General features: G+C 45.2%; 2 protein-coding genes across 2 annotated transcripts in view; both read left to right on the top strand.

Moving 5' to 3' along the window:
* The window catches only part of LOC135826063 (uncharacterized), a 121150-nt gene that overhangs the window by 64451 nt on the left and 40111 nt on the right, over nucleotides 1-16588 (top strand). The gene's annotated exons all lie outside the window — the stretch shown is intronic.
* On the top strand, nucleotides 847-16448 carry LOC135826150 (serine/arginine repetitive matrix protein 2-like). The gene is made up of 4 exons (XM_065338790.1): nucleotides 847-1113; nucleotides 2218-2288; nucleotides 3684-3819; nucleotides 16414-16448. The coding sequence occupies exons 1-4, from the start codon at nucleotides 942-944 to the stop codon at nucleotides 16446-16448; spliced, it is 414 nt and encodes a 137-aa protein (XP_065194862.1). The 5' UTR covers nucleotides 847-941.

Below are 16588 nucleotides of genomic sequence, written 5' to 3' on the forward strand. Positions count from 1 at the left end.
AGCAAATGTTCTGTTCCATAACATTTGTTGTTTGACATGAGCGCGTTGAGCGTGAGTTTAATTTTGTTCATCGCTATTTTTAATGGAGTGGGAGAACTTCAAATTCAAAGGATCAATCGGGGAAGCGAACTGCCTGAAAAGAGAAGAAGAGAATGTCAGAACCACCAGGACTCGAACCCGGGGACCTTGCTTGTCTTCAAAAAATCATCACTTTCTTTCACCTCTGGTGTTACGTTCGAGAAACTGACCGTGGATCATCCCCTGGGGGAGGGAAACAGACACAAGTGCCATCATTATGTGTGGTACTTGTTGTGAGCTGCCTTTTGGAGTGGACAGCTTGTCCTCGCCTCCCGGGTTCCGTTTGCTCTCATAGATCAATTGGTTAGAGCATTGCTCATGACAAGCAAGGTTCCAGGTTCGACTTCTGGTGGGTCTGTCATTTCGTCTCCTTCCGTGGCTATTTCGGTTATTATCTCCAAGAAGACTATTCAAAGAAGGAGTGTGGCCTTTGTTTCCTCCATACATGATGTCATTATGAGATTATGGCTTCTATATGACTGCATAAGCACTGAACCAATGAGGATATTATGTCATCTTGCCTGCTTTATGCTCCATTGTGTGCGCCATGCAGAATGATGTCATTATGAGGTCGTGGGTTCTACATGTGCTTGAGGTTTGGATCCTGATGAGGTCATTATGATGTCACGCTTACTTCATGCTCGCTTTGTCATCTGCCCTGTGTTGTGCCCTGTTAAGATGTGAACGAGAGCAGTCTACCTTTGACGGTGATTGACTTCTGTGCGGGACATTCGTACTATGTTTTCATCCGCGCAATAAACAACAAAGGCGAGGCGGGACCCCGCTCGCATACGGTGATTAGCGCCAATGGCAGCAGGTCAGATGATGGGACCTCGTCCAGTTCATCCAGCACCTCAAGCCCAATGGAGACCTCGTCCAGTCCATCCAGCACCTCAAGCCCAAAGGATACCTCGTCCAGTCCATCCAACCCCTCAAACACAACAGAGAACTCATCCAGTCCATCCAACCTCTCAAACACAACAGAGAACTCACCCAGTCCCTCGAACCCAACGAAGAACCCGCTAACAATCCAAGGTGGAGTTGTTTGTGATGAGATTGTACATTTTTCTAATTACTCACAGACCCAGTACAGCCGTTTACTCATTACACATTAGGATACCTGAACACAAACAATCAAAATATGGTCTCTTTGCTGCATACGCCATCAACCTTTCAACAAATGTTCGGACATGGCCCATTCTCAGGCTGAAAACAGAGAAAAAATATTGCATATAACCAGTGATTACTGTGACATGAGACCATGTGTGGAAAGTCTGAAGAAAAACGCTAGCAACCCGAAAGGAGAATTATGCTTGTGTAAGGTTCAGTGGTTCTCACACACCAATGAGTAACCCCGGATCTGCTCACTTTTCCGTTACCCTTGAAGGGGAAGTTCATCCAAAAATAAAACTTCACAACTCATAGCGAAAAATGCACTGATTCCAATGGTGATGGTCCCCGGTTGATCAGAGCAGCCGTTCTCGGGTTATACCAGCTTGAAGTTTGCACTAAACTAGGTGACATTTTGATGACATCATAAACTTGCCCAGACTAGGCAGGGCTTATGACGTCAGAGAGGTAGACTTTGTATGGGAGTAGATGGGAAAAAACCAATTTCCTTTCTTTTTCTCTGCAACAATGAATTTCATACAAGAATTTTATTCCAGCCGGGATACTGTTGGAGTGCGATATGTCCAATGCCGGAGTTAAAAAAAACCATCCGACTTCTTTGTGACAATGGAGAGCAAAAATACGGAAATTTCGCCATCTACTCCCATACTACGTCTATATCTCTGATCTCATAAATCTGGTCTGGGCGAGTTAATGATGTCATCATTATGCCACCAAATTTAGTGCAAACTTCAAGCTGGTACATGTATAACTCGGGAACGGCTGCTCCGATCAACTTCGGACCACCACCATTGGAATCAGTGAATTTTCCCTACAGGATGAGAAGTTTTCACTTCAGGGTGAACTTCCCCTTTAATTCATCCGCTAACTTTGTATGGTATAGTCTTGTGGCGTCTCACCCCCCCCCCCCCCATGCCTTGAAAATATGTGCTCACGAATTGGACATTTCTGACCATCAGGCCTTGTTCGATGTGCAATGTGATGTTTTTGATGATGCTGTCTGAGCAGATCCACCAAGCCAACTGAAGGAGATCCACTCTATCCGCCTGAGCTCAGCTTTAGCGGCAATCAATGTCAAGGTAAGAAAATTTCGTGACATTCTTCTTTCATGACCATGGTCTAATGTGATCCTCGTAAGTGTGCTTAGGGGTTTCTGTGCTATAATAATAGACACCCTTAGCAAAAAACGTTATGTTGCAACGATAGTACCGTAGTGGAAAACACCGAGATTTGGGTTTGACCTTTAGATGCACGTTTATTTTAGTACACAGGTGCCATGAGAGAAGCTTTTAATTCGTGCGGTACAACCATTTATGGCACCATATACGCGATACAAGGTGGAATGGGTACGCTCTACGCAATATTTGGCCTAAACACGTACCGTTTATCACAACGATGAATCAGCCTCACGTTTTTACGCTGCAGCTTCAACGCTATTTGGGTGATCAAGGTACGAGTACTGTAAAAAATAGTGTTACCGTTGTTTGCTAAGGGTGTCTATTAGAGGAATTATGTTGCACTACTTTTGCTCGACATTCGTATGCTGGAATATTCTGCAGATGTAAGTGTATGGATTGCAATAATGATAGCATCAACCCTATATTGACTTATCCATCCTCTGTAGGCAAATGTTTTGTTCCCAGCGCATTATTGACTGTGAGGGATAATTTATTACTTTTCTATGCTGAAGATTGTTCATGAAATAATACAAAGTATGATGATAACTCTGCCCGTTTTAAGAAACTGTTACCCCAATGCCTTGCTTTTTCACGCTAGTACTTATGACTTTCAGCTATGCAAAATGCGAACATGATCACCTATCCAATACCGGTAGTCTATTATATTAATTATTCATATCTTTTTGCATCTTTCCCTCGAGTGGGACTAGTACTACTTAGATAGCGCTGCAGCAGGAACTCCTCAATAGGCTTGTCCACAAAATGTTTTCAATTATTTTTGAATTTTGGTTGGATTTTCGCACTTTGATTTTTTTGGGAATTTTGGACCCATCAGGATTGAATTTTGGCCGTTTTGGAGAACGACAGTGATGTCACATCAGGAGAGTACATGTGCTGCTCAATATTTTACCAAGTTTGATATGTGAAAACAGTACTTTCAAATACACACACCTTTGACCTTTGACCTTTTGACTCTATGGTTATTAGGCAATTGTCTGTTATAGTCACCACTATAAATAAAAATCCAATCCAATCCAAAAATGAGTTTGCAATCGACCGACGTCAAATTTCGAATGTCGACCAAGGTTAAAAGTAATGCGCAGCTCAGCTTGTAAAAGTATTTTCCTGTTTTCAACATCCCTCAAATGAATTAGCTTGTAAACATTTAGATTTGGCATGGCTGAGCCAAGGTTTCATTTATAGGAAGAAAAGAGGACCAAAGAGCTACAGGTTCAGCTAGAATATCGACATTTATTTTTCATATTTTACTTCCTGTGTCCTGTATGGTGTTTACAGGCTCCAAAGCAGGAAGAGGGAGTAGTGGAACTTTTTATCCAATACACCAGTGTGGAATGCAGGGGTAACAAACGATGGAATTGCAGCAGACATAGAGTTACCAGTTGCTCTCAACAGGACTTCTTCTTCTGGCAATGTAAGTACCTAACTACCCATATGCAGTGTCTGCTCTAGGATTTCCAACCACCTAACTACCCATAATTATGCAGTGTCTGCTCTAGGATTTCCAACCACCCAGGCACACATGCACCGGGCACAACTGCACCCACCGGGTCAAAGACAAAGGTACGTTCAAGTGCGGCTACTGCACAGACATGTACATCAGGGAGCCATCAATGTTTTAGAACTCCCGGATGTACATGTATTATGTAGAAGATGTAGTCCCAACAGAGTAACAAGTAACCAGACGTTCTTTGTCTAAACGTGTCCAAGTACGCACCCCTCCCCCCCCCCCCCCCCCCCTCCGCAACCAGGTCGCTAACCCCACTGGCCCGGCTCTGGTGCAGACATTAGTAGTAGTAATTCTTTGTGCCATCTTCAATAGGTCCGTCAAATACAGTAGTAGTAGGTTTTTCATTTTGACCCGACGACACCATACGACGCTTGCAGATCACAGCACGAACAGTTCACCAGCCACACTCCACGAAAGCAAGTAGTACTAGTAGTACTCCTGACAAGTCTTGTTTCGTTCCATAGAGATAATAACGGGGAACTCATCAGAGGAGAAGCAGTTGTTGAATGAAGGGGTTTAGCTGAATAATGCTATTTTATAGACAAGATATTGGCGCACTGAGGTGTAAACACTCAACTAACTCACATATGTGACATATCAACACAAAAGGAATAGTGCAGAATGGAGGTGTTCTGAACCCTACCAGACACAACTATCACAAGTGCTAAATTATTCACAATGAGAAGGAGAGGTACACAGGAATGGGTTGCGCTAGTTTACATGTCACAAATGTACTGAGGTAGTGACAAAGATAGGTGAAAAGTAGACGCCAAGTGAAAGCCAACAAATAATCACAAAATCATTGACCAGAGGAAGGTTTTGATCTGCTGCTCGGATTTTAGCGTTAGACGCCAACCTTGCAGTCAAGATCAGGATGGATACGTCGCCTCAGCAGCCCACAGTTCTATGTCACACCCAGCAGCCTTCCTTTCAATTATCGAGGTTTGTGAAGTATTTTGTCTTGTGCCGCTAGCAATCTTCAGATGTGACGTTAGACGTTCGTGATGATTTGTTGGCTTTCACTTGGCGTCTACTTTTCACCTATCTTTGTCACTACCTCAGTACCATTTGTGACGTGTAAACTAGCGCAACCTATTCCTGTGTACCTCTCCTTCTCATTGTGAATGATTTAGCACTTGTGATAGTTGTGTCTGGTAGGGTTCAGAACACCTCCATTCTGCACTATTCCTTTTGTGTTGATATGTCACATATGTGAGTTATTTGAGTGTTTACACCTCAGTGCGCCAATATCTTGTCTATAAAATAGCATTATTCAGCTAAACCCCTTCATTTAACAACTGCTTCTCCTCTGATGAGTTCCCCGTTATTATCTCTATGGAACGAAACAAGACTTGTCAGGAGTACTACTAGTACTACTTGCTTTCGTGGAGTGTGGCTGGTGAACTGTTCGTGCTGTGATCTGCAAGCGTCGTATGGTCTCGTCGGGTCAAAATGAAACACCTACTATTAGTAGTAGTAGTAGTAGTATTTATTAAACATTGAACAACTCAACAGTGTTGACACACAAATTCAAAGAGTGCCGATGAGGCAAAAAGGAAAAAGAAAAGGAAAAAGATGAGGCTATAGACAATGTGAAGACCCAGTAAAGGTAAAGATAATGAAGAACATACATGGAGTGTGACTTGCACCAAGGAAAAAGAAGTCAATAAGGATATACAACGGTCACTCAAGGATACACAACGTTCACTACACATTGGTAACGCGGCCAAAAAGGAAGTTAAGAAAGCGGTCGACCTGCATTGGGTCCTTCAAAAGTTGTTGAATTTCTGCATGAAATGCTGAGTATGTGAAGAACTGCAGAGTTCAGAGGGTAGTGCATTAAAGAACAATGCAGCACGGTTAGAAAAAGAATTGACAACATCAGAAGTACGAAATCTGTTCACTGCAATGGATGGGATGGTTTGGCTCCTCGTACAACGGGCAGCACGAGGCTTGGGGAAGAGGGAGGAGAGCGAAGATAGAGGGTGAGAGACAAAATTGCGATGTAGAAATCTAGCAAAGGACATTAGCACATATTGATGAAAAGGAAACAGCGATAACCTGCATAATAATGTACCAGGGTCATCAAAGTGATCAGCCCCACATGCTGCGCGAACAGCACGCCGAAACAGTGATTGTAATCTGTTCATATCCTGAGCAAACAACTTCGTGAGGAAAGAAGGGGAGCAATACAAAAGATCCGGGAGAATGACAGCAAGAATGAAGGAACGGCGAGCAGGTATTGACAAACATCTGAAAGAGCGCCAGAGAGCGCCTATCGTCTTTGGCACCTTACGCACAATGCCATCAATATGGGGTGTCCAGGTCAAGCGGCAGTCTATGGTAACGCCTAGGATTCTGGTTGAGTCAACAACAGTCAGAGGGACATGATTTATGGAGATTAGTGGAGGCGAGATTTGGACTGGGGATGGGGAGAGGAACAAGACAACAGACTTGTCTACATTAACCGTTAGAACAAGGTCCGATAGAGCAGCAGAGAGTTACGAGAGTGCCAAGTTAAGTGTTTGTGCAGCACGGTGAAGAGATTTGTGGGATGTGTACAGAGTCATGCCATCGGCGAACATGGGGAGATGACAACCATGCGCTTCTGCGGTCTTGGGGAGTTCACGGACATACAAATTGAACAGCACAGGCCCCAGAACAGTGCCCTGAGGAACTCCACTTGAGACGACCAAGGTACCGGAGCATCCACGTTGGGTTACAACCCGCTGTGTTCTTTCCGACAGATACGACGCAAACCAGTGCAGTGGTATTCCACCAATTCCTGCGCTGGAGAGGGACTCGAGGAGTATTTGGTGGCGGACTGTGTCAAACGCTTTCCGTAGATCTATTCAGGCTAGAACTGTGGAAAGGCCTCCATCACGGGCATGGAGCCAGTCATTCGTGACTTTCGTAAGCAGATGCACGGTGGAACGATGTTTCCTGAAGCCAAACTGATCTTCATCAAATGGGCATTCACCATCGCAAAAATCACCAAGACGGGAAGCCACAATCTGCTCAAGCAGTTTTGCTAGGATAGAAGTGAGCGATATGGGCCGATGGTTGGCTGAGCTATTCCGGGGAGCAGAGGAAGACTTCAGGATCGGGGTTATATTTGCAGTTTTGAAGTGGTTCGGAACTATTCAGGATGACAGGGAGGCATTAAATATTTCGGTCAGCGAGGGGGCGATGACTTCTTTCGATAAGTTGAGAATGAACGGAAAAATGCTATCAAGAACTGGGGATTTGTGGATGTTGAGTTTGTCTATTAAGGCCTTGACTTCTACGATGGTGGTTGGGTTGAAAGCAATCATATCAATGTTCGCCCGTGGACCAAGTGGCACGTCATAGGAGACATCAGGGTCTGTCACGATACTATGGAAATAATTATGCATTGAGTTTGTCGGGATCAAGGTTGACAAGTTGGACCGGAGCGGAACGCCGTAATTATGTTCAGAGACTTCCAGAACTTCCGCGGTTCTCGTTCATACGTGTGGCATTTGGCCGTGAAGTATACATTCTTAAGGCGTCGGAATAGATTGTTGCATTTCGTGCGTAATTTTTTGAATATCGTTCCAAGGGAAATGTCTTGAAAACCATCAGCCTTCCACTGTTTGTAGACTGCCTTGCGTTCCCGAGCTGCTGTCTGAAACTCGGGAGTTAAAAATGGGTAGTTTGGCTTCCTCTTAGGCGTTTTTCGGGTCGTATTTACCACTGAAGCTACTGTATCTAGGGCTGCATTGACCTTCCCCATCCATTCAGCACCCATTGCGTCAACATCATAGGTAGTGAAGGTGTTAATGGAATTGAATTGGAGGGCAGCACAGAATATATTTTCATCGAAATTTCTGAAGTTACGACTAGCAACGTTCCGAGTTGTTGCATGGCCTGAGGTCCGTGTGCCCGCTGTGGGCAATGGGACAGTACTGATGACCAGGCGATGGTCTGAGAACTCACAGTCTCTAACGGATGCTGACGTGACAAGGTCGATGTTCGTCAGTATGCAGTCAATCGACGTGCGTGTCGTGGCGGTGACTCTGGTTGCGTCGTGGACTTTATTGGCCATCCCGCACGGGAGTAACAGTGTGTTCTTGAGATGTTGGAAAACGCTGGATGCCTGATGCAGGAAGTCTACATTAACGTCGCCTACTAATACAACATTTTCGCTGTCCAGTTGTTCTGTGGCTGTGGCAAGCCGAGTCCAGTACTCCACTGGCTCGGATGGGGCCGATATATGCAACTGAACAAAGCACCATCATTGACTGTGCCGGTTCTGAGCCACATCAATTCTAGACTGGCATGCGAGTGGGTCAAGACAGGAGTTACATTAACTTGGTCATTCACGTCCATGCAAATTCCCCCTCCTTTCCTGCAGGGGCTGCAGGAGGACAAGCACGAGAAGCCCTCAGCATATGGCCGATCACGACGGAAAAGAATTGCTCCCGGCACAGAGACCTCGTTGTCCGAAATGCTGGAGTCAAGCCACTTTTCAGTGACTGCCAGAAGATCCAGGGCATGTTGGTCTATTAACTTAGTAATAATGTGTGTTTTGTGTCTAAGGCTGCAAATATTTATGTGGCCAACCTTTATGTGGGTATATGAACGGCTTACGGGGGCCAAAGGTTGAGGAGACGATGGTGTAAAGGCTGGAGCATGCGGGTTCAAGGGGAGTGGGTTGGGGGTTTGAGCCATTATACTTGAACGGGTTTGGGAGCCCAGGCCTCTGTACCAAATCGCCACTCTCTTACAGTACGGCCAACTTCGTCAGGCCAGAACGATTCTTCCGCGACCTTCTTGACGTCCGTGACCAAGACTGTAATACGAGCAGAGGCTGCTCTAAAGTGCACGGAGGTGTACAAGACGCTTTGTACTACAGATACACCTTGTGCTTTGCAGTGTTCAGCTATTGAATCCGCATCGCAGTCCGGGTCAACATTTCCAATGTAGTACACCGTCACACGGGGTCGTCCTACGAGTCCAGGTGCACTCTTGTGTGTGTTCGGTGCTGTGTTCCGCTATGTCTCCTCCCTACGGTGATTTGGCTTTTGCGTACGTTTGTCGTTGCCAGGTGCATGTGCCCTTGGTGGCTGCCTTGCGGAGTCTGCGTACGAAATTTCTACAATGTGCTGTGCAGCTGGGCCTTGTGTTTGTACCGGTGCATGTGACAGGTCTGGGGTAGCGTCGGTACTCGTGCTTAAGTGCATGGGGAGGGCACTACTTGTAGTAGTTCTGAGATGAGTTGTATCCCCAGGGTCAGCGTGGACGTGGGTCAAACGGTGATCTTGTTCAGCAAGCAGTTCACGTCGGAGCGTTTGCACGTCGTCCTTCAACGCCTGAATTTCCCTGTCGGAATCTCTCAGCTTTACATTCACATCTTTCATAGTCTTTAGCTCTGATTTCAGTTCCCTTACTACCCCGGTAAGTTTGGAGAGTGCGGCGCAAAGGCTAGCTTCTTCAGGGTTAGCATGACTTACGGGAGCCGAGTCCTTGGATCCTCTCAGTAGGGCAATCAGCATTGGCCTGTTCGCCTTTCTGGGGAACTCCAGTCCCAGCACGGCGGTGTCCGTATCGGGGTCGAGTTTCCCGGCCATTATCACTATTTACTGGTGTTCCAAGGGCCTAGTGCCCCGGGAAACCGAAAAAAAGGAGTAAAGGTCAGGAGCTCGCAAATTTGCATCCACCCCTGACAGGTACAAAAAACTATGTCATTGATATGTTTCTTATCAATTAACGGCCTAGCCATGTTCAATGTCAGGGCTCACCACGACCGTACAAGCCATCAATATTGGTCATTTGGATTTGACCAATCAGCGGATGGCAAAATGGACGGTTTCTTGCAAATCGTTGGCTGTTTTCTGAGCTTAAACTGGCTGTATTTATTGGTTGTAGACATAAGGCCATTGTGGATTCGTGCTCAGACGGTGTGTATTGGGAGCGTTACTGTCTCGACTTTTCGATTTGGCCTTCGTTTTGCTGAGATCGGATGGTGAAATCACTCAAACACGAAGACGTGCGACCAAGTGAATGAAGAGAAAATATAGAAACTCTCTTTTCTCAATGCGGCTTATCCATTCGCCCTTATATCATTGGGCCGAGTTCCCGTTTATTGTGCGAATTAGAATAAACTAACCAACCAACCAACCAATGTCGCTGGTCGATGGGTGATCATGGACAACGGCTCCAAATGCATCATTTAGCTCTGTGACAGTTACTTGTGGTGCGTGCCAACTCTTTGTTCGGCCTGTTACAGTGTTTATGACTGCCCAAAGCTTCTTCTGATCTGCTGTCGCACATTGCTTTATGAAATAGAGATTTTTCAGCCACCCGTCAAGGCGCCTGGCTTTGGCTCTTGCTTCTCGGTGAGCAGCACGTAGTATATTATCTCTACGATTTCGCACAAGGCGACGGTGAAGCCGGTTTCTCTCTCGAACACATGCAACAAGTTCATCTGTGAGCCAAGGGCAAGGACGACGTTCCTTACGGCGGTGCAAAGTGATCGGAGCATGCTTATTTAGAGTAGTAACAATGGTATCTGTGACAGAGCATGCCATACTATCGATTGAATCCTTGTTAAATGATGAATTCAGTGTAGAGGCTAGGTCAACTTGAAAAGTATTCCAATCGACACGATGAAGGTAATCGGCTCTTTGTCATAGTTTCACCTTGGCGTCTTGAGCTAGATTTTCAAGGAAGATGAGCTAGGACAGCACAGTGGTCGCTGATATCCAGGTACAGTGGTCCCTCTATAATCCGGCACCATTTGTGCCACGGAAATCTGCTGGATTAGGGAGGGTGCTGGATTAACAAATCTGATCTACTGCTGCAATGTGCATGAAGAGGACATTTGGCTACTGAAAATTGTGCTGGTTTATCGAGGGTGCTGGATTATAAAGTGCCGGATTAGAGAGGGACGACTGTATACAATTTCACAAGGACCTTGAATGGGGGTGGTGGACAGGAATAGGTCTATGGTAGATTGTGAGTGACTCTTGACTCTAGTTGGAGCGTTCATGTAATTCTGTAAGCCAAAACGGACAAGGATGCGATGTACGGGGTGTACAGAACCAGTTTGCGTGTTGACAAGGTCAACATTCAGATCACCAATAAGCACAGTAGATGATTGATGGCCTTGGCAAGCACACTCAATGTTCTCCTCGAAATCATCCCAGTAGGTAGCTTGCACGTTGGGTGGTCGGTATGCACATCCACCGAGTATATATGCTCTGCTCGCTAGTGCCAAGCTCAAGCCATAGTAGTTCTAAGGTTTCACATTCCAAGTCCAACCTGCGACGTATTGCTAGCAACATATGACTGTAGACACACACCTCCACCATGCAATCGGCGGTCTTTACGAAACAATGTTTAGTTAGGAATTGAAATCTCGCCATCAGTTTTTGAAGGCTTGACCCAGGTCTCTGCAATTCCAAACAGATGTATGCCTCCTGAGGACATGAACTCCTTGACTTCAGCTACTTTAGTGCGCAAACTACACACGTTCAGAAACACAATTGCTGCTGACACATCCATAGGTGATGATTCAGTCCATAGCCTGTCCATGCCCAACAGACTCGCTGGCGACAGAATTGGAGGGATCATTGGATTCATGTTGGGGCTTCTTGGTGTCCTCAAACTTCCACTGCCTGGCGTACACTGGCTTGGGCCAGAATTGTCGGTGCTGAACAAACCCTCTGGTGCTAGAGTGTATATCAATCCGTGCAGATGACGAGTCTGCCTTTGAAAACACTTGGAACTGTAGACATGAACAGCAACACCAGCACTATCCGCTCTGTTCACAACGAAGTTTTCCAGCTGCTCCGCTGACATATCCTTCTTTAAATCTCCTATGAACAGGACACTCATTCTCTCTGTTTTTTTTTTGATGTGACGACCTTCCACTGTGCAAAATTACAATCACTATACTCGGGCAAATCCTTATACTTTTGAAGACGGGTAAGCGCATCACTTGCATCGCCAGCCGTGACCTGACCATGCTGGGTGTCGTGGGAATCACTATTAATTTTGAATCCTTTTGAAAGTCGCCGATTGAACCAAGCGGGGTTTCAACCGACGCCAACGTACTAGAGGTCGTACGGTCTTTTCTGTTGTTGCTTCCACTCTGCTGTGCTGCTGTGCGCTTACGTTTCTTCTCCGCGCCTGCACTGGCAATGGCGGCCGAGCTAGTTGATGTTGACTCAACCGAATGCAAAGCATTGGTGATCATCAGCGTCAAAGATTGTACTTGTTGAGTCAACAGGTCTATGCGAACCTTAAACCTTCTTCCTGTCTTCCGCTGCGCTTCGTTCGGCTTGAAACAATTCTACGAGCTGGGCAAGATATGTTTGAGAGCTTGGAGCCAACAGCATTGAGCCAACCTTACGAGGTGATTTTGTATGATATCATGCTCACTCCATGCTCTTTGTCATGTGCTTTGTTTTCTGCCCTGTTAAGATGTGAATGAGAGCAGCAGTCTGCCTGTGATTTTGAGTCGCCTCTGTCCGGGAGATGCGTACGATGTTTACATCAGCGCAGTAAACGAACAATTCCATTTTGGCTGGGGCTGGTGGCTTTACGTCAGTGGAAGTGTTGGTGGGATCTGGCCTAGTCCATCGAGCCCCTCAAACACAGCGGAGATCTCATCCAGTCCACCCAATCCCTCGAACCCAACGGAGAATCCGCTAACAATCCAAGGTGAAGTAGTTTGTGATGAGATTGTGCATTTTTCTAATCACTCACAGACCGGGGTACAGCCGTTTACACATTACAAATTAGGATACCTGAACACAAACAATCAAAATATGGTCTCTTTGCTGCATACGCTATCAACCTTTCAACAAATGTTCGGGCATGGCCCATTCTTAGGCTGGAAAGGGAGAAAACAAACTTTCCGGTATGGGCCATGCCCGAAAAGTAGAGGACGTATGCAGGAAAAATACCAACTCTTGAGTGTTTGCGTTGAGGTATCCTAATGGGTAATGAGATTGAACATGTCAAAATGCTCCATATGCAATCGTGGCAAACAAATCTGATCCGCTATCAAAAGTGGGGTCATGTTTCTTTTCAATTACATAATACACAATCAAAATACCCATGGGAGGACCTAAGGGGGCATATGAGCCTTGGTGCTGCTTTCGACTCGAGGGTCGGGTACTCTTGGCCACGACTGGAGTTTGCGCTGTAGTTCGAGCCATCTACATGAACAAATTCTCCCTCGTTACAATGAGTGCGGTTGGTACATAAACTCCTTTAGTGAATATTTTCTCTGCTGAATCAGATACCAACCAGCTATCACCAAAATATGCTTTATTCTCGTAGCTATGCAGAAGACGTTACTTCAGTAACGTCTTACGCTAGCCAGGGTCCACACAGCTTTAGTTTGGTATTTGTATGTTTGTTTGTTTGTTTGTGTGTTTGTGTCCCGCCTGGCACTATCCCGTATCTGTCCCGTACCGTACTGTACCATCAAACACAGCTGGCCACATACAGCTGGCCGCAATATTCAAATAGGGATTTCAAACGCAAGATCATAATGTGAAGCAACTTGGAAGAATGGATATGAATGCGAAGTGTATGGGTGAATGCATGTGGGGCGATAGTGCGGGTTCGAATCCCCGGTTATGTCTTAAAAAAAGGATAAATTTATCAGAATTTATAACATCCCTATCCTTTTTTTGTCTAGGTCATCAAGGCAAAAAAGCATAGCGTAGGGCCCTGAGCTTCCAAGCTCTCTCGTATCGGCCAAGTCTCACTGAACATGTAATAAGTAGCATGATGATTGCATTGAGCAAGAAACTCTGAGTCTGTAAACCTCTGTTGCGCCTTTTGTGTGCAATAGTGCTCCACATTATTGTGTTGAGCTCTCTCCGCTGGCAGAAGGAAGTTTTCCTCCTTGTAAACCCCTTTAGTGAATGTGATATCGTGGGTTTTGATTAAAAAAATCGATACTGGCTTCCTGGGCAAATTGTAAACCATGGGAAAAGGCCGGAAACCTGACCGAAATTCTAACTCCTTTACGGCTGGTCCAATTGTTCCGAAACCTTCACAGAACAATTTGCCGTGTCCCAACAAGCCATTCTATGTACGTTGTTGTCCAAATTTCCCTTATCTTCATACTTTTCTAGACCCAAACCTGATTGTAAATCTTTTTGAAACAGACTATAGGTGTGGCAAACGAAAACTTTCAGCAATTGCGAGCGTCGTATGTGGTTTGTTCTAAGCTTACACGCAATACCCGTGAACCATGGGTGTTTTGAGAGCATAGGAATGGATAAAATATTCTACGTTTTCCTTTAAAGGGGAAGTTAAGGCAAAAATCAAAATTTCACCAGATGTAGTCTTCGGGGTACTGAGTCGAATAGTCTTGGCCCGAGAAAGCTGAGACGCTATAATCACCAACCCCCTCCTACACTCACACTTACACACCCGAACCTGCACCCCTTTCTGAACTGCGTTACGAAATTGGATGCAGCGCCTTCACCAGTCTACGGGGGACGGCGGTACTCCACTTCCTGAAACGGTTCTGTTTGTATGGGTGAGTACCCACGAAGATGTTACTCGATGAGTTAATGACAGAATTTATGATGTCATTCCAGATTGCATTATGTCATTACAGATTGTATCATGGAATTCCACATTGCATTATGTCATTCCAGATTGTATTATGTCATTCCAGATTGCATTTTGTCATTCCAGATTGCATTATGTCATTCCAGATTGCATTATGTCATTCCAGATTGCATTATGTCATTCCAGATTGCATTATGTCATTCTAGATTACATTATGGCATTCCAGATTGCATTATGTCATTCCAGATTGCATTATGTCATTCTAGATCGTATGATTTGTATCCACCACATGTAGTGTTGCTTGCAGGAAACCAAACAACAGAGACGCCTGACAAGCTGACGGCGGGATTCACCACTACCCAACTAGCACTCCGTGGTATTGCCCTATTCAGCATGTTCTTGATGATAGCGCTGGTCCTCCGCATCCGTTCCCTTGTGACTGCCAAGCGACGACGGGAAAGTCTCAAAAATCAAAAACTTTCGACCAAATCAAGGGATTTTGATTGTGTGCTTGTACTATCACCCAGCGGTAAGTTTATGCTGAACATGCAACCTGTACCATTATCTTAGCTATAGGCTACAATATCTACCTTCACTGACGAGAGTTCCATACTCGAAACAGCTATATGAAGGAATTCAGCACCAACAGCTGTGTCGCTTTCCCGATGGTGTGCTCTGGCGACGTACCGAGTTCGGCTGGAAAGCATAGTCATGGTGTGTTAGTGTATGATAAATCTATACAGGGCTGAATGCTGCTGTTTACCTCCTTGATAGAACTTGTATTTTGATATGAAATTGAATACCAAACCCTGCAGCAATCGTCTATTCGACAGTGTTACATCCTTAGAAACAGAGTCCTTGACTTGCTTGGGATTATTTACGTCCATGTCTGATTGAAAGCCGCATCATATCTTGCAGTCGTTAGGTAAGAAATATTCACCGTGACTCAGGCACGCTGTTGGCCTTACAGGAGCCCTGATAGGAGGTGCATGTGAGAACGTCGGCAATCGAATGAAAAATACATGGTGGACTGATAAGCATTTCGGGGCCTGGTGTCATCAAGCACACGTCTGCAGGTCAAACCGAACGTTGTCTGCTGACTAAGCGTTTTCAAGTTGAACATCTTAGGATTATTTGGTGGAAGGGTTGTGAGTTATCTGCTACAGTGGAACATCTATTACCGAAGGAGGTTTTTGTTTGGCTGGATATGGTGGCAAGCTAGTTTGTGTATTCACTACAGAACCTCCAAACTGGCATCTTTTCCACTGAGTTCCAACAGTTTTAGAATGGTACTGATGCACCTAGTTAGTCTTACTGGCTGTATGGCATGTACAATTGTAAAATAATGCAATTATATAATTGATAAAAAGAACTAGTAACTGGCTTACTCTTTTGCAATTATTACAGGAGATCACTGTCATCTGTGTGTATTTATGTGAACGGTTGTTTGTGTGTGTGTGTGTGTGTGTGTGTGTGTGTGTGTGTGTGTGTGTGTGTGTGTGTGTGTGTGTGTGTGAAAAATACCAAAAAGTAGGGATTCACTGGGCAGAAAAAGCCACTTCATAGCTGTGAGGTGTAGACCAGGCTGAACAGTGGCGGTCAATTCTTCAGCCTTGCAAGCTGTTGAATGGTGCAATCCCAGCACAAGCTGCTATGGCTTCTGCTGTAGCATCGCTATCATCGCCTCCGGCGATGGGCGTCCAATGGTTCAATGGTGTGTGTGTGTGTGTGTATGTGCGTGTATTTTGTGAACGGTTGTATGTGTGTGTGTGTGTGTGTGTGTGTGTGTGTATGTGTGTTTGTGTGCGAAATTTTGTGAACGGTTGTATGCGTGTGTGCGTGTGTGTGTGCATATGTGTGTGTGTGTGCGTGTATTTGTGTGTGTACATGTTATGTATACATGTGTGTATGTGTGTATCTCTGTTTTCTTCACAGGTGTAGAGTCTAGTTGCAATGATGAGACGAAGTAAGCTCTAGCCTGTTTTTTAAATCAGTTTTCCAAGGCGTTCTCCATCAACTGTAGTGTCATCAGTATTGTAAAGTGTACATACGCCTCCTGTATATAAAATGTAGGCTCCGTAGTTAGAGAAGCCGACACTGAAAATTTGCG

Source organism: Sycon ciliatum, chromosome 10 (assembly GCF_964019385.1).
Source record: "Sycon ciliatum chromosome 10, ocSycCili1.1, whole genome shotgun sequence".
NCBI classification, from domain to species: domain Eukaryota; kingdom Metazoa; phylum Porifera; class Calcarea; order Leucosolenida; family Sycettidae; genus Sycon; species Sycon ciliatum.